The 21,648-nt window shown below is 31.6% G+C and overlaps 3 protein-coding genes across 12 annotated transcripts; 1 reads left to right on the forward strand and 2 right to left on the reverse strand.

The window, feature by feature from the left end:
- Positions 1 to 5,408: 5,408 nt before the first annotated feature.
- LOC120092998 (L-serine--phosphatidylethanolamine / L-serine--phosphatidylcholine phosphatidyltransferase) lies at positions 5,409 to 13,133 on the forward strand. Of its 10 annotated transcripts, none has more exons than XM_039051287.2 (13): positions 5,409 to 5,950; positions 8,191 to 8,385; positions 9,412 to 9,477; positions 9,556 to 9,615; positions 10,075 to 10,165; positions 10,544 to 10,598; positions 10,701 to 10,780; positions 10,887 to 11,003; positions 11,124 to 11,208; positions 11,557 to 11,648; positions 12,080 to 12,333; positions 12,415 to 12,503; positions 12,626 to 13,133. In XM_039051287.2, exons 2-13 carry the CDS (start codon positions 8,216 to 8,218, stop codon positions 12,751 to 12,753), a joined length of 1,287 nt encoding a protein of 428 aa, XP_038907215.1. In that variant the 5' UTR covers positions 5,409 to 5,950; positions 8,191 to 8,215; the 3' UTR covers positions 12,754 to 13,133. The 10 variants fall into 10 exon arrangements, with proteins under 10 accessions (XP_038907215.1, XP_038907214.1, XP_090164722.1 ...); XM_039051286.2 differs by having other exon boundaries at positions 5,585 to 7,764; XM_090308596.1 differs by having other exon boundaries at positions 5,632 to 5,950; positions 8,191 to 8,405.
- A 169-nt stretch (positions 13,134 to 13,302) lies between these two features.
- Positions 13,303 to 15,944, reverse strand: LOC120093000 (palmitoyl-acyl carrier protein thioesterase, chloroplastic-like). Its single transcript, XM_039051291.2, has 6 exons — positions 15,223 to 15,944; positions 14,991 to 15,124; positions 14,454 to 14,567; positions 14,199 to 14,367; positions 14,043 to 14,111; positions 13,303 to 13,964 (listed from the first exon to the last, which is right to left on the reverse strand). Exons 1-6 carry the CDS (start codon positions 15,589 to 15,591, stop codon positions 13,620 to 13,622), a joined length of 1,200 nt encoding a protein of 399 aa, XP_038907219.1. The 5' UTR covers positions 15,592 to 15,944; the 3' UTR covers positions 13,303 to 13,619.
- Positions 15,945 to 18,692: 2,748 nt separating this feature from the next.
- Positions 18,693 to 21,353, reverse strand: LOC120067830 (putative histone chaperone ASF1A). Its single transcript, XM_039019422.2, has 3 exons — positions 20,968 to 21,353; positions 19,878 to 19,993; positions 18,693 to 19,321 (listed from the first exon to the last, which is right to left on the reverse strand). The coding sequence occupies exons 1-3, from the start codon at positions 21,074 to 21,076 to the stop codon at positions 18,908 to 18,910; spliced, it is 639 nt and encodes a 212-aa protein (XP_038875350.1). The 5' UTR covers positions 21,077 to 21,353; the 3' UTR covers positions 18,693 to 18,907.
- Positions 21,354 to 21,648: the final 295 nt, after the last annotated feature.

Genomic DNA, 21,648 nt, shown 5'->3' on the forward strand with positions numbered 1-21,648 from the left:
TTATAGAGATGTTCTTGATTAATTTTATAAATAAAATACAAAGTTAATTCGTTATCATAAAATTTTGATGACAATCTCATGTATCAATCTTATTCCCATTTTTTTATTCTCAAGTTTACTTAATTCCTAACATCTTTAAAATCATAAATCAAACTACCCTAATAAAAAAAAATCATCTTGGTATAGTTTTCATTTGAATTTGATTTCAATGAATATTGGTCTTCTTTTAACTATTTCAGTAGCTTTTAGGTATGAAGAAAAGCAACAAAAGCGATATTATATGGGCTATTGAAAACTTTATTCCGTCTTTTTTAATATAGACAAATCAAACAAATATCTGTCACTGAGGATTTTCTTACATTTACAAAAGAGAAATTATTTTAAATAGTAAAATTATTGAAAATATTTATAAGATATAGTAAAATTTTAGAACTATCAATGATAGACGCTGATAGACACCGATATACTTCTATCATTGTCTATCAATGTCACCGATAGACATTGATACAGTGTCTATCATTCGCAGTCCTAAAATTTTATTATATTTTATAAATATTTTTTTTGTTCATTTTTCTATATTTGAAAATAACCCTTTACAAAAATCCGTCTATAGTTAGTTGTTAAAGTAATTAACGAGATGCATTGATCTAATATTATATTCTAATTAACTATACATAGTTTTACTGTCACTACCAACTTTAATCTATTAGTCAATTTTTTTTTTTTTACCAGATACACGAAATCACTAGCTCTCACAAACTTTCAAGTCCATTTGTGAGATTATTATGCAACTTTTCATTATAGTGACAAGCTCGATTCTTGATATAAATAATGATTAGGGTATAGTTTATGAATAGTATTTTGATTGCTATGGACCATTAATTTGTCATAATATACATGATATATATCAAATTAATTAAGGAAAGACTTCTGATTAATAAAATTTTTGTTCATAAACAATGTCTTTTATGATTGTTATATCTGTTCCCAATAGACATTGTGGTTTGTGACATAATTTCAATCTATCTTCTCAGTTTGGAAATTGTTCGACAAATGCAATGGTTTGAGTTTTTTTTTTTTTTTTTAAAAAAAAAAAAAAAAAAAAAAAAAAAAATTGGCAATATTTACCTACCATATTATTATTTATTGAATTTTTCTATAACCACTCATAATAAAGTTTGTCAATTCTCTCTTGGCTTTATTACATTTCCATACTTTTTTTAGTAATAATATATAACAAACGTTTTTTTAAAAAAAAAATTGAGGATAGTTCAACCGACATAAAATGTAAATTAAATATCATTAACCAAAAGGACTAAAGTGAGCTAGTTTTAATTCAGCAATTGTGCAAGTAAGAAATTTGAAACCTTGAATAAGATAATTGTGTATGTCTTATCTACTTAATTATACTTTGATTCAGCTAAAAAAATCTAGTAAGAGTTTTGAATAAGTAAATCTTTGTATTTTGGGTTTACTTCATTTTAGTCTTTGTAGTCTCAATGGACCAAATTTAATTTTTATATTTTTAATAAATTTTAAGTTTAGTCTCTTAAAGATTTTTTTATATAAAAGTTTGTTAAATAATATTACTAATAATTTTGCAATAAATTAAAAGAAACTTGTGAATTTAATTTTCAAAATTTATAAAGGGAATACAAGTATAAATTAAGACATTTGTAAAAAAATCAACAACAACTAGATAATTTAAGATGGATTGAAAATATAGAAACTAAAATTAGACATTTAGAATATTAAAAAAAAAAAAATTAAAATAATATTTACACCAACCTAATATTTACTTGTTTCTAAATAAAATAAAATAAATAGGGAATAATACTAAGAATAGAATAAATGAGAACAAAATGACCCATATGAGAGTTCTTTTTATTCTAAATTTTTTTTTAAGCTAGGGACTTAAATGGTTGCATTTTTAAAAGGTAAAAGATTCCCATATTTTTTAATAAAAAATAAAAATAAAAATAAAAATGACTCAATTGATTGAATTATTCTATTTGAACTTATTATATAGACAGTAATAAAAAAAAATAATTTTTTTAATTAAAGAAAAAAGAAAGTAGTGGCTATTGGATCTTCTCTTTTTGCTAATATAATTAATGTATAGGTAGAGATAGAGAGGAGATTGATGGTTGATGAATTTTCACATATTTGCATAGTATTCCAAATGGATCACACATAAAAAGCTATGAACATGAAGGTCCCCCCATTTGTGTGAAACAGAAATACACAAAGGAACAATGAAATGACCCTTTGTGCTTAAGGTCACATCTTGTTCAACCCAAATTATTCCATCTTCCCATCCTTTACCATTTACCCTTTGCTATAATCCCCTCATTCTTTCCTCTATTTGCATCTTTGTCCTTCCTCTTTTTCCCCAAAGACCCAAATACCCCCTCCAAACAAATTATGTTCTTGGTTCCCTCGTTGTCTCGTGTGTTCTTACATTCTTGTCGATTCATCACTATATGTCCAAAGGCTTCCATTTTGGCATCCATTAGTAAATCCGTTAATCTTTGTGGGTCTTTTTGGTTTAAAAACATCTAAACAAGTATTAATTATCAGCAACTACATAGTTTCATGTTAGTCAATAATGTCCATACCACACGTTAATTTTTAGATATACTGAATACCACTTGTTAACCGTAATCATCATTCAAATTGGTATAGCAAATTAAGATCGAATTTTTTTTAATTTTAGGGACGATTAGCACTTGACAGTGTTAATTGGTCCATACACTTTTAGCTCCTTTTATTCAATCCCATAATTAGAATTTTTTATAGGAAAATGAAAGATATTAAACTTCTTTACATATATCATCTTTTATGGAAATTAGGGTTGTTCAAAAAATCCAATCAACCTCACACACATACATACATACAATAATTTTATTTATATACTATTTTTATTTAATTTTATGAGTATTTTGGATGGTTTATTCTTCAACACTTCCTAAAAATAAGTTTTTAGCACCATGGAAAAAATTCATAAAATTAATTGAAATTAATTTTAATTCAATATGTGAAAATATTTAAATAGATTTTTTTTTTTATCTTTTTATATTTTACTTATTTTTAGAACAAAAAATTAAATCAATGATTCGAGTAACCCATGCCACCTCAACCCAAATGTTTGGATTGGGTTGAGCTGGATTCATTGTCTAATAAGGGTTATTTGACTTGAGAAACTTACTAACACAAATAATTTGATTGAGTCTAAAAGGTCCTTTGACCCAACTCTATCCAATCCATGAACACCTTTAATCGAAATGGAGGTACAGAGTTGTCTCATTCTTTTCTTATTTATGTCTCTTTTGCTCTTACCAAGTTGTTGGTTCAATTTTTTTTCAATTTAATTATTTATCAATTTAAACATAGCTTCACAATGGAGGCATATTTGCAGCTCATCTTTGGGAAGACATTCTGAACTTATCTTTATGGTGTTCCAAAAATGTTCTCTTTTGTAATGATGATATTGCTAGTATATCTCTTAATCGGAGGGTTTTCCTTTAGTTTACTCTGATTGAACTTTAATGAGTTTATCTCAAACTCTCTCTATATTTTCGATTGTTGATCAATGATATTTTTTCGTTCTAGAGTGTGATAAAAGGTGTTATAGATGTGTCAACCTAATTGAGATATCTCAGTATATTTGTTGATCGTTCGTCTTGTGAATATTTAAAAAAATCAATTTAAACATATTTTAGTGAATAATATATGTTTTAAATTGTAGAACTAAATAAGTTATTACCTTTTATGTAAAAAAAGGGTTTTTTATCTTGACAAATGCATCCAAGGGTATAATGGTAATTGAACAAACAACAAAAGTTCATAAAGGAGTGGAGAAACATGCAAAGGAAATATGCGACAATTAAGAAGGGGATCCTTGGAGGATGCTTTCGAATATTTATAATTAATTAATTTGGAATAAAATAATAATAAACAAATATAAAAATATCAGTAGTTGTTTGGAAATAATATTAAACAATTATTTCTCGTCTTTTTTAAAATATTTTTATTTGTTTGTTTATACCAAAAATAGTTTTGGACAAAATATATATATTTTCAAACTAAAAATAGTTTTGGACAAAATATATATTTTTTCAAACTAAAAACTTTGTATTTGAAAAAGACTTTCTCAAATATTCTTAAAAATTACAAAAGAAGGGAAAATAAAGCATCGGAAAGTGTTTTCAAAATAACCTTTTATTTTGTAGAACATTTTTTTAAAAAGAAAAATACTTATAGTCAATTTCTCTATATCATTTCTTAGTATTTTTAGAATTAAAAAAGTAATAAAAAGTATGTGGAAAAAAAAAACATGATAGAATTAATTTTTCTTGTTTTTAAATGTGCTTTTATGAATCACAGTTTTTATATATAAAATTCTTAATATGGAATGTTTTTTAAGAAAAAAATCAAGGTATAGAGGAAGATTTGAGATCAAAGTATATATAAAATACATTTTTTTTTCTTTTACCAGATGTAAATTTAAAAATAAAATTATTTATTCGTCGTTTGCAAGATCTTTACTAACACTATTTTTCTATTTAGTTGTAGGTTACAAAATAGTGTTACTCTTACAAAATTCAATAAATCAATGAATTATTTAGTTCTTTTTTGTTGTGTTTTGTTTGTACCTTTAACTTCATACTGTGATATCCATTTCTTTTTAATACTATTCCATACATTTATTTTGAAGTAAATTAACCATTTTTGTACTAAATCAGTAATTCTATGTCCAAAGTTTAAAAAAAAAATGTTAAATTAAAAAATTAGTTAATTTAATTTTTAAAAAGATTAGAATTTAATTCCCATCGTTCAATAAAACCTCATAAATAGTCTCTATTTATGAAGATATTATTAGGGCTAAATTCTAACTTTTTCAAAACCTCCCAAATTTTAATTTGACCAAAAAGATAACTTTGGACATTGTTTTAAAAGTACTCCCATATTTTTTCATTCAAAAGTTCAATGAAACCCTTGATTGTTATAAACTTTTTAAAATTATTACTAAAGTAAAAATATATTAGACAAAAATGATGTCGACGGACCTGAAATAAAAATTGAGACCCAAATAATAATATATGTCACTGTCACACCGTCCCAAATTTCATCTAAATGAATTTCTATTACAAATGTAAGAATAATTGTACATCAACTTTTGGAACAATAAGATTTCTTTTTTAAAAAAGTACAAATTTATGGACACTGTTTTGTAATTTAGAAAAAAGAACCATTAATTTTAACTTTATAGAAAAAAAAAAGTTTACCAAAAAAGAAAAAAAGATTGTTCCAAAAACACATCTTGTTAACAAGTGGCCTTGCCCCTCCCTATATTAAACCATTACCAAAATATATATATATATATATATATATATAATAATAATAATAAATAAATAAATAACTTTTTTTAAAAAATTTACCAGCACCTGCCTTTCTGCAGCAGTTGCAGACTCTCTCTCTCTTTTTTTTTTCTCTCTCTGATCTTAAGGAAAAGAAGTTAGACTTTTCCTTTCTCTCTCTACTCTATCTCTCAGATTAAAGAAAAAAGAAAGAACAAACCCACAAAGCTTTTTTTTTTTTAATTTTTTTAATAGTTTTTGTTCTTTCTCTCTCTACTGTTACAAAGGTTAATTGCTTTTCCCAATTCGCTGTTCTTGCTTTCCTGCCAAAGCAAATCAGATGATTATATGGATTTGATTTGTATCAAACAAATTTAATCATAACGTAATTGAATTTGGGTTTTTGTTTAATCTTAAACCTTTCTCCATCATCTTCTTCTTTCTCTCTTTCTCCACTGCTTTCTATAAACTCCCCATTATTAGAACTTCCACTTTCTATCTTTCTGATCTGACGGCTACAATCCTTCTGTCCTCCAATCGTACGGCTAGGGCACCTCTTTGTCAGCCCTTCTTCACCCCCTTCTCTCTACGTAAGTTACATCGTCTCTATAGAACACCCAAAACAGATATACATAACTTTTTGTCTAATACCCAAATACGCTTTTTCCTTCTTCACTTTTTTCTTTCCCCCCTTTTGATTTGGGTTTCCATTTGCTTATCATTTTTGTACAATTCATTCATTCATCCGTTGCTTTTGCTGTCTGATGAAATCTTTCTCGTTTCGTTTAGTTTTTCTTAGAAGAACCCTTTTCATGTTTTTTTGTTTTCTTCTTTTTATGCGAGATTTCTGGGCGATTCTGGATATGGGTTCATTTTTATATCATTTTCAATAATGGGTACTTTATATTTTCCAAGACATGCAACGGTTCAATTAAGGGAAGGGGTAGTGTTATTTCATGGTGGGGTCCTTCCCCTTTTTGCTTTCTCTCCAACAGTCCCTATAAGATTAAATTTTTAGTTCTTTTATTGTATTTATTCTTTTTAATTACTCATTGACTTCCCCACCTGCTTAATTGCACTTCACATCCCCTGCAGGTTTCTAATTTATATTTATATATATTGTCTATTTTCACTGTTTTTTTTTTCGTTTTAGATTTGTTCTATGTATATTTCTTTTTTGTTCTCTTAACTCATTAGTAAGCAATATGTTCTTGGTCTGGATCACTTTTTTCTTTTAATAATTGAATTATGCCATCTCCTAGGGTGTGGTGCTCTTGGATCTTTTTTTTTTTTTTTTTTTATTGGGAAGATTTTGCAAAAGCTTGAATCATATTATTTGTAGATATTGAATGAGTTTCAGGTTTAAGGATTTGTGTTAGATCCATTTGTATATGTTTGATTTAATCTATTGGGTTATGATATATTAGGCTGTGGAATGGAAGGATTGATTCAAGGACGGCCAACATTGGGGGTTGTAGTTTTAAGTTTTGTTGGTGATCTTGTGTTTAAAATTTTAGGCCACTTCTATTAGACCTCTACTCAAATCACATAAGAAGGCCATGAATCATAGCTTTGGCATAGGTTTAATGCATAATTATTAGCAAACAGTCTGTAAAGTTTGGAGCATCGTGTGGGATCAGATTTGTGTAAAAGTGGTTTGCCCTTTGGATAAACTAATTTGACTTGAGATTTGAGAATCTCTTTTGGACTTTGAAGGACAGGCACCCAATTGATGGGTGAAATATGTAAGTTATAGTGATTGGACTTCAATGGAAGTTCATTGTTAGACTATTGTGATTGGTGATGAATATGTCACAATCAGCCGAAGGGAAATCTGTAGGGACCATTCATTGGGATGGGAATAGAGGATTAGATTTCACATGCTTCTATGGAATGTTTTTCTTAATCATATCACCTAATGCCTCTTTCTGCTCACCTTTTTTGACTGGAGCACAATCTTCTCATTAATTTCTTAGTGTTAATATCTCTAGATTCTATAATGATTTAGAGTATCGTATTTTCATATTGCTGAGAAGGTGTTTAATCATGTGAACTTCCTCCGAGGAATATATATGTGCATTTTTAGATTTTTTTTCTCCCTTGGTTCATCTATCATATTTGTCAACCATTGTTGGCTTAATGAGTTTCAATGTTTATCATGATTTGCTGATTGATTTTCTGCAAGGTGCCATTTCTCAGCCTTTAAATCTCTATAACGTTACTTTTGGCTTCTTTACTTGTTAAAGGGCTAAAAGAATGGACTTGATTTCTGGAATTATGTTTGTTTCAACACAAAAATAAACAAAGTAATGAAGTATGACGAGGAGGCTACCTTGAAAATGATGAGAACATATTTAGGATGAAAATATCAGAATTTTTACTTGGAGGGTAAATGTGTAGAAAGGTAAAATTTGAGTCAAATTTAGTTTTTCCTAATAATCTAGAACGCATGTCATTTCTCTTATTTTGGAAGAATATGATTTGGAGTTGAGTGTTTCACTGAATACTTTTTGATGGTCCAACCAACTTTTGATTTTTCTACTAATATATTTATGTTTGAGGTGGACATGCATATATCACCAAAATGTATGCTCTAGACGTATTTCCTTGCCAATTTATAGGGATATAATATTCTGTGTTCTGTCCATAGTTCTGCCTGGTGTTTGTAAACGTGCTCTTGTTCTGTCAAATTTCTAATGCCCTTTTGCCCCTTTCATGCTCTAAGCTGTTAATCACACTGTACGAGGAGGCAGCCTAGGAATTCTTTTACTTGTAACTCTGTAGTATGTTTAAGAAAAATGGTTACACCCTTTGTATTTGTGATTTGCAGTTAGCAAGCTGTATCGTTTCAAGAAATGGCCATGGAGCCCGATGGACCCAAACAAGCAAGGAAAAGAAATTATTTGATTCAAGAAAATGGTGATTGTAATTCATTAAGCATGGGTGAAGATCTTGATCCCTGGACTGCATGGGCGTACAAGCCTCGTACTATATCATTATTACTTATTGGTGCATGCTTCCTTATGTGAGTGTCTTGTGTAATAGGTAGTTTCTTATCATTAAATTCTTTTGTCCAAATTTTTGCTGCATTTGAAGTGGTTTATTTTGAACTTTTTTGTTGGCTTCCTATCTCCAATGTGATTAGGATTCCTTTTTCCCTGGTGAATTTGTGTTTCCTTCTAGATCTAATTTATGTTGGTCAGTTTGATAGAGCGAACCATATGTTTTGTACACTGTTATTTTTATGAAATGATACCTCTTAATGTTTAAGTACTGCTCAGGCCTCAGGTCATTGCGAATAAGTGAGGAGTTGGAAAATTCTGCTGTTTCAATACTGAAATTTCGCACATAGTTGAATTTTGGTTTTAGGTGCACGTGCAGTGTATTGCATGAGTTATGTTCCCTTTCTCAAGATAGTTAGTTATGTTAATTTTCTGTTCGTTCGGGGTAGCAGTGGAGGTCTTTCTGTTTTTCTCTTCTAATAACAAAGCTCCCTTCTGTATGTTTAGTTGTCCCATGGAATGGAAGCTTTTCCTTCATTTCTATTTGTAATTGGTAGCATGGAGCAAGAGATATTTGGACACCCATAATTTTCCATTATTTGTCCTGTCGGATATACATACAACATTCTGCATCAATTTGGCCTTTATTTTACTTTCTATAAATGCCGGCTAATTGAATTTCTTTTCTGACTTGGTTTGTCTCACGGTTGTCACATATTTCCATTATTTGTCTTCTCTAAATTAAAATGAGAATATTATCTTAAAAATTTGTAGTTCTAGAATGACATATGAACATCTAAATGAAGACTCAGAATGGATCATGAGAGATTAAGAGAGTCTAAACATCTGGTGTCACTTTATGCTTCAAAAATTGTTATGGCGTCCGTGATGTTATATTCTTCAGCCATAATTCAACCCTGTTGTCTTTTAAACTAAATAAAAATGTTTCTAGCATTTTATGAAGGAAACTTGAACTCACTTATTTTTAGTATTTCTTAGACTTCTGTTTTATTTACCTTGTTGCTTGTATGCTTGTCTTAATTAACCAGCTGGGCCAGTGGAGCCCTTGATCCTCAAAACGCAGCACATGAGGATAGTGCTACATCTGTTAAAAGGTTTGTCTCATTGAGAATTATGTTATCACTGTTTTGTTTCTGTCAGGAGCTCATCTTACCGAGTGTTATTCCATGTAGGGGTGTATGGGCTATGATTTCAGTATTTCTTGCCTATTGTTTGCTGCAAGCCCCATCAACGTAAGTGGTCCTTTGTCGAGCAATTGAACATAATATATTGACACATCCTCATCATTTGTGTTGTACACAAAGAAAATTCAATGGTAAAGAGTGGAGATTAATACTTGTTAGAAAGTTGGAACATTGTGACTCTAGATTTGCTTTATTCCTATTATGCATGGCAAGACCTGCCCTTCATCTACATAATGTAAAGAGATGATCGTTGTTTCTGGACTAGAAGATCATTAATCTAAAACTTATTATGTATAGCCTGTCTTTTCATTGTTGTTGATATCTCCATTTTTTATTTGTGCATCTTGGACTCACTTGTTTAAAACTGTTAGTTCTAGTTGGGTTACAAATGGAAGTTTTTTTTTTTCAGATCACTTTGGTATGGTTCGTGAATTAGAGAAGTTCTGATAAAGTGTTTTCAAGAAACTGTTGTTTTACGCCCCTCACACCTGAGGTTGTGTCTTGCAGGATTTTGATTAGGCCTCATCCAGCAATTTGGCGTTTGGTACATGGAATGGCTGTCATTTATTTGATAGCGCTTACTTTTTTGCTTTTTCAGGTCATGTCCTCCCTGAACTGGTGCTTTTCCTTTATTTTTTCTCTGCTTTGATATTTACTGTTTAATTGTTCTCGGTGCTAGCTGTATTCCTTAGTTTTCCTTGTATAGATTTGTGGGTTGAAAGTCAATTAAGTGTAGTTGTTTTTTCAAAGTATTGTACAGGACCTTAGTTGAAATTTTCAGTTGTTGTTCATAAAATTTTCTTTTTATGACTTATATGTTCTTTAAATTGAAAATTGTCAGGTGGAGAGAGGTCCCAAATTTAGATTGCAATTGGTTGATTGACAGTTTTGTTTTGTATTTTGGTTGTTTAAAGGGCTTTTCAATGTACGCTTAGAAATTATCATTTGTTAACATCACAATATAATTGTCTTCCAGAGTCGTGATGATGCTAGACAGTTTATGAAGTTTCTCCATCCTGACCTTGGTGTTGGTATGCTCTTCATCTTTGTTAAACTGTTATCCATGTAAATGTATAAGCATGGTTTCGGTATCCATCAGAAGTTTTAATTTATCATCCTGCCATTTCTTGCAGAGCTTCCAGAAAGATCTTATGGTGCTGATTGTCGCCTTTATTTACCTGAAAATTCCAGAAGCAGGTTTAAGAATGTTTATGTACGAAATCTTTTACCTATATACTCAAAATGTACTGCTGCAATATTGTTCTTTTGTATCTACGACGTTGGGGGGATTCATCATACTTGCTTATCCTTACTTCCAGGAGACGCTTTTCGATGAATTTGTTCCGGCTCATATAATTGGATGGTGGGGCAAGGCTATAATGATCCGTAACCAAGCTCTACTATGGGTGTTGTCAATTGGGTTTGAAATGATGGAGGTTTGGTTTTCCATTACCTATGAATTTTATACAGTGATCTCAATTGAAGCTCGGCCTTTTAAGTGCCTGCCTTTGTCCAATTCATTGATATAATTATAACTTAATTCTCTTGATTTTCAGCTGACCTTTCGCCACATGTTACCAAACTTCAATGAATGCTGGTGGGACAGTATCGTTCTTGATATTTTGATATGTAACTGGTTTGGTGAGATTTCTCTCTCCCTCCCACATGCCAATTTTTTGTTTACTACTCTTAGGCATTGTATAAATTAATTGTTCAATTTATATGCTCAAATTCTTTTCCTTTCCTACTTCCCAAATAGCCATGTCTGATTAGAGTAGAAATTAATGATTATCCTTCTTGGTCTGTTATCTAGTCCCTTGGATCCAACTTTCAGAGTCTGTTGATAGTTTGAAATAGATAGATTACCGGTTATGGAATCTTCTTACTTGGACAAGGATGGTTCAAGTGTTCTACATAGTTTCTTTGCAACTAATGGTACCTTTTAAAAATAAACATGGTTTCTGATTTCATGTATGACTAAATTTGCAGGCATCTGGGCAGGAATGCGTACTGTTCGATACTTTGACGGTAAAACATACAAGTGGGTTGGTCTAAGTCGTCAACCTAATATTATTGGGAAAGTACGTTTTAATTAAACCTCCATCTTTTGTGTGATAACATTAACCCCCATCAGTATGATAGATTTCTTCATCAGTTTCTGATTGATTTCTTTATACAAGAGTTATTAGTTATCGTAATTCCATCCTTCCTCTTCGAGTTCCTTCTCCATTTCTCAAAATGAAAGAAAGAAAAAAAAGTCAGTCTAAACCATGCTCAAAAATCTCTGCTGCCAGTATGTATAATTAGCTAAATGAAGAATCAAATTTTGTGTCACAATTTGTTATAAAGATTTTGAATCACTGGCATCACTATGTCCATCAAAGTCCATGTACATTTCTTTTTTTATTTTTTTAAACATTATGCTAGTTTAGGAGGAGAACAGGTCATATGTCTTGCTTGGTCCAGGACGATTATTTGCTTTTGTTATAAGTGTGCTATTTCTCCGTTTCAGGTCAAACGAACACTGGGACAATTCACACCAGCGCAGTGGGACAAAGATGAGTGGCACCCGTTGCTTGGTCCATGGCGTTTCATTCAAGTTATAAGTCTTTGCATCATCTTCTTGACAGTAGAGCTCAATACATTCTTTTTGAAGTTTTGTCTTTGGGTACCCCCTAGGAATCCTGTGATCATATATAGGCTAATTTTGTGGTGGCTAATTGCGATCCCAACCATTCGCGAGTATAATTCCTACCTTCAAGATCGGTACTCTCTCCATCTCTGCCCCCCTGAATTCCTATTCCTCCAAACAAATCCATCTGTCTTGACTAATGATATATATTTCAGAAAGCCCGTGAAGAAAGTTGGCGCATTTTGTTGGCTCTCGCTTGCAATTTGCATCATTGAACTTCTTATTTGTATAAAGTTTGGACATGGTACATATTTTGAGATTTTTGGCACACATAACGGTTTAGTTTCAAGCTTGTTGACGTGCTATTAGGAATGAGAATATAGATTTAGCACTAACTGGTTGCCATTGACCTGTTCTTCATTACAGGTTTATATCCCAAACCAATGCCCCTTTGGCTAGTAATATTCTGGATCTCTGTTGGGGGTGCAGTCATATTATTCCTTATTATTTGGTCGTGGCAATCGCATCAACGTTTAGCAAGAAAGAAGCAATGATCTCTCAGCAGCAGTGGTAGACTATTCTTTGGTTTCTTCATGTCAAAGGGGGATTCCCATGTAAATATTTTACCCACATTGATTGTACATGAGTTTCCTCTCAGAAAATGGACTAATTTCCCAGATGAGTAATCTTTTTCTTTTTGGGAATTACGTTTCTTGAGTGGAAATTTTTTTTTTTTCTTTTTCTAAATTTTAGGATGCAAGGTTAGAGTTGGTTTTTTATGCTTTTTTTTTTTTTCTTTTTTTCTTTTTTTCCATTTTGGATGTGGATGAGTTGGGGGGTTTGTTTCTTGGGTTTCCATTTTACTTTTATGTTGATTTAATTTTAATGTTTGAGATTGATATTTAATCTTGATATATTATTGTGATTTTTTTTCTTTGTTGGTTTCCTTCAAACAGATTTCTCTATTGACATTTGTAGTTTACAGAACTTGGAACTTTGAAGCACAAACTTCCAATGCACTTGAATGCTGAATTCAGAATCATCTGGAGTCAGTACCATTGGAATTTCTTAAAACGTTAAACCATAAAAATTAAAAATCAGAATGCATCTTCAACTATGTCCATGATGTATCAGCTTCTTTTTTCCAAATGATATCAATATATTACAATTTACATTGTTTCTTTAGTATGGTTTCATATATTTCTTGACCTCTTTAAAGGGATACTCTGTCATTACTTCTGCATCTGCAGAAGCAGCTCCATCTGGTGAACTCCCTTACGAAGCAGAACAACAAGACTATTAAAAATCATGAACAAAATAATAAATTTCACATAAAACAGCCTTTGCTTATTGTTTTCAGGAATGTTGCATTGTGGATGTTGTCCTTCATCAAGAGGCATGAAACTGCTATGAATGAGATTTACTGTGTGGAAAATGGTATAGTGGTAAGCTTTTTCTTCCATGTGGTTCTTCCCCTCACTATCTCTTCATTCTTAGCTTCCCCTTCAATTTGTAGAAGATGTGTATACCTCAGTGTTCCTTTGTCAAAAGATCCCAAGAGCCCACCACCTTTTAGAATCTCAGATGCCAATGAAAACCCGTTTAGTAGACTTTCACCATCTTCTATCATGTCCACGTCTCTGAGGATTCCATCTTCCTCTGCCTCACATAGTGATTGAACTACATCAGAGCTTCCGCATTCCCTTCTATACTCTAATACGATACTAGAAAGTTGATGAGACTCCAAAACATGGTCGGGTATTGTCTGTAATAGGCAAATGATTAAATGTACTTCTCCCCCCACCAAAATCTATTGATAGATGATTATTTTGTGGTACAGTACCTCTAGCATCCATCTTAGATATTTGACATTGTTGACATGGTGGTTCATGTCCAGATCACTTCTCTTTGGCTGGGTAAATAGCAACTATCAGCATTTTTTTTTTCTTTCTAAATGTTGGTGGAAACGGAATCGTAGTTGAGTTAAAAGGATTTTTACCTTTAAGTCAGAGTTCATGTACTTAGCTTTGTCGTCTAATTTGGAAATTTTCTCGGGGGCATCTTCTTTAATTGCATGTTTTTCTATAAACCATGGTGAAATCTCTGCCCTTACCTCTTCTGGCATTTTGGAGAGTCGTCTTGTTTGCTGGTTCATCATCACCCATGTGCTGTTTTATGTTTCACCATTTTAGTATACCAGGAGAGATGACAGCAACTGGGTAGAAATGTCATCTAGATAGTAAGTTCTTATTACCTTGTTCCTCGAGCATAAACATGACCCGTGGCTTGACTTCTAATTAGCCAGTCTCTTCTCATTCCATTTTTACCCGATGCCCCAACCCATGTATCGATTTCAACAATCTCCCCCCTGCAGAATGATCCACCATATGCATAATGCATGAGTAACATTTCAAGTACAAGTAGATAACAAGTTTGTTATTTGAAACCGATATCTCCATGCCCAAAGTAGGAAGACGAGCATCACAAGGACTCAAGAACTAAACTGATGAATTAATTATTTTTCTAACCACTGGGAAGCTGTACTCAAGTATATATCAATCTAACCTATAGAATAGATAATACAATTTTCTGTATTAGTAGCCATGTTTTCTATTTTGGGACAAGACGTCAGGCAGGCCAGAAACTCATTGTTCAAGAAAAAAACCAGAAAGCTGACTGTTAAAATGAATTCACAACTATATAGATGAATTCGCAATTGTGATGAGATAAAAAACATTATAAACTTGAGGTTGTGTAGGATTACTCTTTTGATGATTATCAGAGAACATACCATATCGGATAGTGGTCTACTTCGACGAGCATTCGCGAAACGACCCAGATAAGATTGTTCCTCATCATCCCATGGGTGGCCCCAAAACCATTGCTGAGAAGCCCAGACATCCAAACATGATTAAGTGCTGTTTCCTACATGAATCACAAATGGTACCAACCAATTAGATCGAGTCCCCAATACAAAAACTTCTCTCAGGCATTTCGTCGAACATAATTTGGGCATCCCTGACCTGCAGAAGATTCATGACACTCTCCAGAGTCGCAGTCTTATCAGGACCAACTTCATACGATCTGATTACAACAGTTTGTCTATACCCAACACCCCCTTCAATGATCAATCCTTGCCGATGAGGATCAACCAGCTGCTTCTTCGTGGGAATTTTCTGACGAACATCTTCCTTAACAAAACATCCATTTTCCGCCACAGATGGGATGAGAGCCCTTGAAGCTCTAACCGATTGGCTCAGCAAATCAGGTTCAGAAATAGAACCAATAATAGCCCCATTCAGTTTAACATACCTCTGCTTGTTAGAATCATTCCCTTCTTTGGCAGTGGAGCATCTAACAATATAAGGAACAGGGCAAGAGAAGGAGGCCATCGGTCGAGCTTCTGAAACAGAGGAACAGCCATCACGATCTTATAGTTGCAAATGGCGGATTTGCCTAAGGAAGAAGATAACAATTTCTTTTTCTCTCAGTTGAGAGATGAACATAACAAAGAAATGGGTGTGTCCATCGGAAAATGGGAAGGTTTTGACATTTTTCTTTGAAGTAGCTATGGAATCTTAGTTTTGATCGACAATGTAGTGTTGAAGGACAAATAGGTAGTTTGGAATTTGGACGCTTTTGGCTTTGTTGAATAGAAAGAGAAGATTGTTTATTTTGATTACGGTAGATAGGGTGGAGAGAGTGAGAGAGTCTGGGAAATGGGAGAACTCTCTCTTACTAATTTTATTTGGATTTTAAGATTTTAATATAAAATAATGTTGGTGCGAGTGTGAACATAAGACCTAGGTGGATCAACCCATTTGGCTCTTTTTTTAAAAAAATACACTTTGATTCGAACTATAAACATCTTGGTCGCTATTATATACCAAAAGAAATAATAATTGAGTTTAGGTTCAATAATGAAGAAAAATAAGATATTGAATTTAGACCTGTTCAATTTAGATTTGAATTAAGAAGAAGAAAATGGTGAGACAATCAAGGCCCCGATATTAACATCAAAGCTAGAGGGGAGGAGGAAGAATAAGAGGGAGAAGATGTAGTCATGACATCGACTCAAGGTTCGAAATATCGATAATGAAAATATCGAGGTCCCGAGTTTGTGAAAATATCTATATCGATGAAAATTATTATAATTAATTAATGAAACTTTGATCGTGGCTGAATTAGGCCATAATTGACCATTTTTAATCATCATTTATAGGATTTAAGACAACATTTAGATGTAAATTATAAACTATTTGTGTAAATGTTAATGCCAGAGTAAGTTTTAAAAATTGGAAAAATTATTACAAAATAATATCTAAAGAAAGTAGAAAATTCTATAAGTAGATAGAGCTTGAGAGAAAATGAGAGAAATATTAGATAACCTAGGTTATGTTTACCAAACCATAACGAAAATTGGTGTGATCGAAATGAGATTTCATCCATGGATGAGCCGTAATAGACTTGAATCGCAAACACAATTGGATTGTTTTTTATCGTCTTTTATCTAGAATTATGAATTTATCACATTTTACTGTTACCGTAACAATATCTATAATGGTAATAGTAAAGGTAACAATAAACGTGGCAAATTGATAATTTTCATAGTATTACTGTAATAATATTTATAATGGTAACGATAACGATAATGGTAAAGATGGTGGGTTCCATGTAATTTTCAATTACAATCATATTGAACACCTTTTATATTCAATCAGATTGCATGATTGGATTACAAATTTCAAAGTGGACCACACATCTCGTTACAATTCCGGAAAGCAAGTAAATAACAACAAAAGTAATCAACTGAAACCTACTTTTTACATTACCATTGACAGATTACTTTTCAATCGGTGAAAATCAATTCAAGTTTAAATTGAAATGATGTGAAAATTCAATGAAAAATATTTGAAGGAAGTTGAAAATAAATATATGCTATTTTTCACAATTTTAATTTCTTGAAATGAAAGCTCTAGATTGAAAGAAACAAAACTCACATCAATCTGATTTTGAGGTGAATTGATGTAAAAATTCAATGAAAAGAAAAGTCTGAATGAAGTTAAAAATAAATATGCGGTCTCTTGAAAATAAAAAATTTTATTGGTAAAAATGAAAAAAAAAAAAAAAAAAAAAAAAAAAAAAAAAACATAACTAATTGTTAAAGAAAATCGAAATTTCAATGGATATAAAATTTCAAAAAATGGAGAGAAACCAAAATTTCTCGGATATCGAAATTTCGAGCTAGATTTCGATAAAATAGAGATTAATAAAAGTATATCAGTATCTATCAATATAGAAACCGATAGAAAACTATTATTAATAGAAGTTAATAGATAAAAATCTATCAATGTCTCAGTATTCTTTTTGCTGATTTTAGAAATAGTTTGATATTTTTTCAAAATAATAATGATAAATAAATCGACCCTTGTATACTCGAACCTTCCTTCAAATATCTAGATTTTGCTTTATTTTATTGTTTAATTGTTCTAAATAACATTATTCTTGTGAGAAGTTATTGTTGTTTAGAACATGATCGTATGGCTTATTAGTCTAATTCTGTCCAGTCTAGCTATGTGCACAAAACTTTGATAACCCTGATTTCAAGATTTTAACCTGATCCTCGAAATTCAAGAATTAAAAAGTGATCTTTGAAACTATTGTATATTGATATTAGAGTATAATAAGAATGAGAGATTCGAACACAGACTTCTTAATCGTTAATAAAAAAATTATAGATCTTAATAATTATGAGATATGTTGTTAGAATTCCCCTAATTCTATTATACTAAAAAAATTGTAAAAAGGCTAAATTTTAAAATATTTAATGTGGTTGTTACATTTTTTAACGAAAAATTTTCATATATAGAAAAATGTCAAATTATTTATAGAAATAGCAAAAAGAAATTGTTCTATCAATGTCTATCAGTTAGTATCTATAATAGATTTCTATCAATTTCTATTACAGATAGACTTCTATCAACCTCTATAAACCTCTATCAAAGAAGATTAAAATTTTGCTATTTTGTGTAAATAGTTTCCTTTATTTTTCTATTTTTTAAAATTCTTTTTTTAGAGGGTTGAATCTATAAGGCAACATGTGGTCACATATTCCACAATGTAATTTCAATTTACAGCCACAACACTTTAACTAATTTTGCAGTCTTCACCATCTTTAGGTTCAATCAAATTTTATAATGCATGTTTGAGAGTAATTTTAAAATTATTAAAATTATTTTTGTCATATTTAAAACCATTCCGAATCATACATTTCATCACTCAAATTAATTAAATATTTAAATTTTCCACTCGTAAAATATTAAATTTGATATTAAAAGAATAAATGCACTTTTCAAATTATTTAAAAATAACAAAAATGATTTTTCCCAATATTGTACTACCGGATCTTCTCTTTTTTCCTGATCTTCTCTAGATCGACAGAACAACCCACTAGCAAGAATTAAATAGAAGCCTTCGAAAAAAAGAAGCCAAATTCAAACTAAAAAAACACAATGAATTGATTTGGGACTATCAGAGTTTCGATTAAATAACAGAAAAGACGTAATCATCTTTCCCAAATTCATTTAGCACAGTCCCAAACTGGTCACTAATTAACATATCTACGTCACTGCTTTAGCTTACAAACCAAGAGGAAAGAGTTGCAAAAGATGGGTCACCTCAAGGCTGAAACCTTAGTTTGGCTAGCTTTCATGCCGTAACTGAGGGCTGAGGTCCAGAATCGATGGCTTCCTGATCTAAAGATGGCTCATCTGCTGGTGATGGTGATGGTGGCGGTTGTAATTCTTCTTCTTCATTGTTGAGGGCTTCACCTGAGTGGTGTGGTGAAGACGGTTGTTGCTCAGCACCATGTTCAGAGTTCTCTGGATGAAAATTGATGGGAAATTTTGTGACTCTCGGCTTGTCAGCTAGAATGTTTCTTTGAATCCTATCGATCAGAACTTTTGGGGGAGGTTCTTCACGAAGCTGTTCATCATCATAATCGTTGTTCACATAATATCCTACTCTTACAAATTCTTGTCCCATGTATGAACATGTTAATAACAGTACTGTGACCCCGGTGATGTCTTCCTCCCGGATTTTTGAGGGGTCTGGAGGGTCTGCCTGCAAAATATTCGACCACAAGAATATTACATAACGTAGGTTTCATCTCAAAACCAATTGATGATGAGAAGAGTTATCCATCTATCATGTAAAGAGTGAGATCCCTTGATTTTTCCAATGTGAGATCATTAACAAAGAAATGTACCAATAGAGAACACTCGATTCCAGTTTGGGTAATAATTAGAGTCTAAGGTAATGAAATTTCTTCAGGTATTCAGACGAATCAGTGTTTGACAAGGACAATATCTCTTCTTCATACATGGTAGAATTGTTGCTAAAGGTAAGCTATCACTAAACTCCGTTTGATAACTATTTGGTTTTTAGTTTTTAGTACTTTTTTACACTTTCTTTACAACAGTTTTCATTTGAGCCTAAATTTCTAACTTAAGTAGATAGGAGTATGGACTCCAATATTAACTTGGATTCAAAATCAATTCTTTTTAGACCATGGTAGATTATCACCGAATTCAAAACAGAGTTCATAGGATAATATTTCAGTCAAATTGATATGTAATTTTGACTCTACATGGAAGGTAAAAGACTCGGCATATATTACCTGAAGAACAAAACGATAATTGCCAACATTAACGGGTCCAACGAGTACACTCTCCAGAAGTTGGTCATAGGTTTCATCCTCGGCAGATCCGACATAGGTGAGTTTCCATTCCAGATCTGTAGAATAATGATAGAGATAACGTGTCAATAAATTTATTTCATAACTTAGTACTCTTATTGTCAAAGCTAAAACAGAATATATCGTCTTTTGGCCTAATAGCTTGAGAAATTTACAAAGTACGCCAAATAATTATAAATACTAACAGGATGACGATGTAGAAGTTCCTATTAAACTGCCCATAAATCCAAAAGCTCAAGCAATAGACCACGTATAAATAAGCAAATAATTTTAGCTAACAGGTTATTGATGAGTGACTAGTAATGTTAACCCATAAAAAAGTCCAGACTGTGATTAACAAAATTTAAGAAATTGACCTTGGAATGATAGACGATTGATGTCGTTCCCAATCAACCCCCACCCACAAAAAAGAATAACAAAAAGAATCCAAATAAGAACTTTTGAAATAAGCGTCAAGTGTTAAAAAGGCGCAGATTCTTTTAGGCAAAGTAAGCTATACATACACACACACAAACAAACAAACAGACTTTCAAGATCTCAAAACAGTTCATTAGAAAGATCAAAGTTCTCATACAAAGTAGCGAGGCCCAAGAATCAAAATCAAGATTTAAGCTATAATATAAGCGTGGGGTTACAAGATTTGAACTGAATTTTAAACCCGTATTGTATACAGACTATCAGGGGGAACAAAGTTTTCTTCCATAAAATGAAATTGAAGTAACGACTGCATGTAAATGATTAAGGTTAACCATACATAAATATTCAGTTTACAAGCCAAATCACACATGTAAATTCTAGGGTTCTCTTAAATTGGCAACTGCCCATCTTCATTTCAACTCAATCATAAGAAAATCGGAAGCAACCCGTCGAATGATTTTCCATATCCTATGTAAATCTGGTGAATCGAATTAAAATTCAAGCCAAAATCAACTGTTTAAACCATCATTCAGAAACTAATACACAGATTACCGATGACGCGATACGATCTAACAAAATAAAACAGCATAATTACCGTCTTTAAGCGGAGTCAAGCACTCGTATGAGATCTCGAACTGAAATGGATTCAGAAACGCGGCAGGGTTATCCAAGACCGTAACGTTTGTGATGTTGACGGCACTCATCGCTAGAAACCGGAACGGAGCTCTGTAATTGCTTCAACAAATTGATTGATCTTAGCCCTAATTAGAAGATCACTCATCGACGAGCCGACAAAACCTGACCGGAAAACGATCCCCGATTACAAGCACTGAAGAGGTTTAATACAGATCCAAAATGAAAAGACGAAGAACAGAGTTCTTCGATTATATATCGCCGCCGCTAAAATTTTTGGAGGGAAATGAAGGGCCCAATTTGGCGGGAGATTTAGAAATTTATTTTATTTATTATATTTTTTTATTCATTCATGTAAAGATTGAAAAGGTAGTAGATATTAATTATTGTTGAACAAAAATTTAATGATTAGACTTTTCTTTCACTTTGAAAATTAAGCTTGTAAATGTTATTTTCATTTATAAATTTGTTTGTTATTTTGTTCACTTTTTATCAATATTTTAAAAAAATTAAGTTTCGAAAACTAAAACAAAAGTAAATTCTTAAAAAAAAAAACTTTTATATTTTGACTAAGAATTCAAATGTTTTACAAAGAAACATGAAAAATATCGTTACAAATTAAAGGAAACAAGCATATGTTTCA

The sequence above is a fragment of the Benincasa hispida genome, chromosome 12, assembly GCF_027475165.1.
Source record: "Benincasa hispida cultivar pf3 chromosome 12, pf3_genome.v1.1, whole genome shotgun sequence".
NCBI lineage: Eukaryota > Viridiplantae > Streptophyta > Magnoliopsida > Cucurbitales > Cucurbitaceae > Benincasa > Benincasa hispida.

Bases quoted from the DNA above. Each gene is read 5' to 3' on its own strand.
- LOC120092998 (XM_039051287.2), top strand. From the start codon at position 8,216: ATGGCCATGGAGCCCGATGGACCCAAACAAGCAAGGAAAAGAAATTAT. The intron at 8,386-9,411 runs GTGAGTGTCTTG...TTAATTAACCAG, and splicing joins ATTGGTGCATGCTTCCTTAT to CTGGGCCAGTGGAGCCCTTG. The intron at 12,334-12,414 runs GTACTCTCTCCA...TATATATTTCAG, and splicing joins AATTCCTACCTTCAAGATCG to AAAGCCCGTGAAGAAAGTTG.
- LOC120093000 (XM_039051291.2), bottom strand. From the start codon at position 15,591: ATGGCCTCCTTCTCTTGCCCTGTTCCTTATATTGTTAGATGCTCCACT. The intron at 15,125-15,222 runs GTCAGGGATGCC...TGATTCATGTAG, and splicing joins GTGTCATGAATCTTCTGCAG to GAAACAGCACTTAATCATGT. The intron at 14,568-14,990 runs GTATGTTCTCTG...ATCATTCTGCAG, and splicing joins GTAGACCACTATCCGATATG to GGGGGAGATTGTTGAAATCG.
- LOC120067830 (XM_039019422.2), bottom strand. From the start codon at position 21,076: ATGAGTGCCGTCAACATCACAAACGTTACGGTCTTGGATAACCCTGCC. The intron at 19,994-20,967 runs GTAATTATGCTG...ATTATTCTACAG, and splicing joins CTTGACTCCGCTTAAAGACG to ATCTGGAATGGAAACTCACC. The intron at 19,322-19,877 runs GTAATATATGCC...AATATTTTGCAG, and splicing joins ATTATCGTTTTGTTCTTCAG to GCAGACCCTCCAGACCCCTC.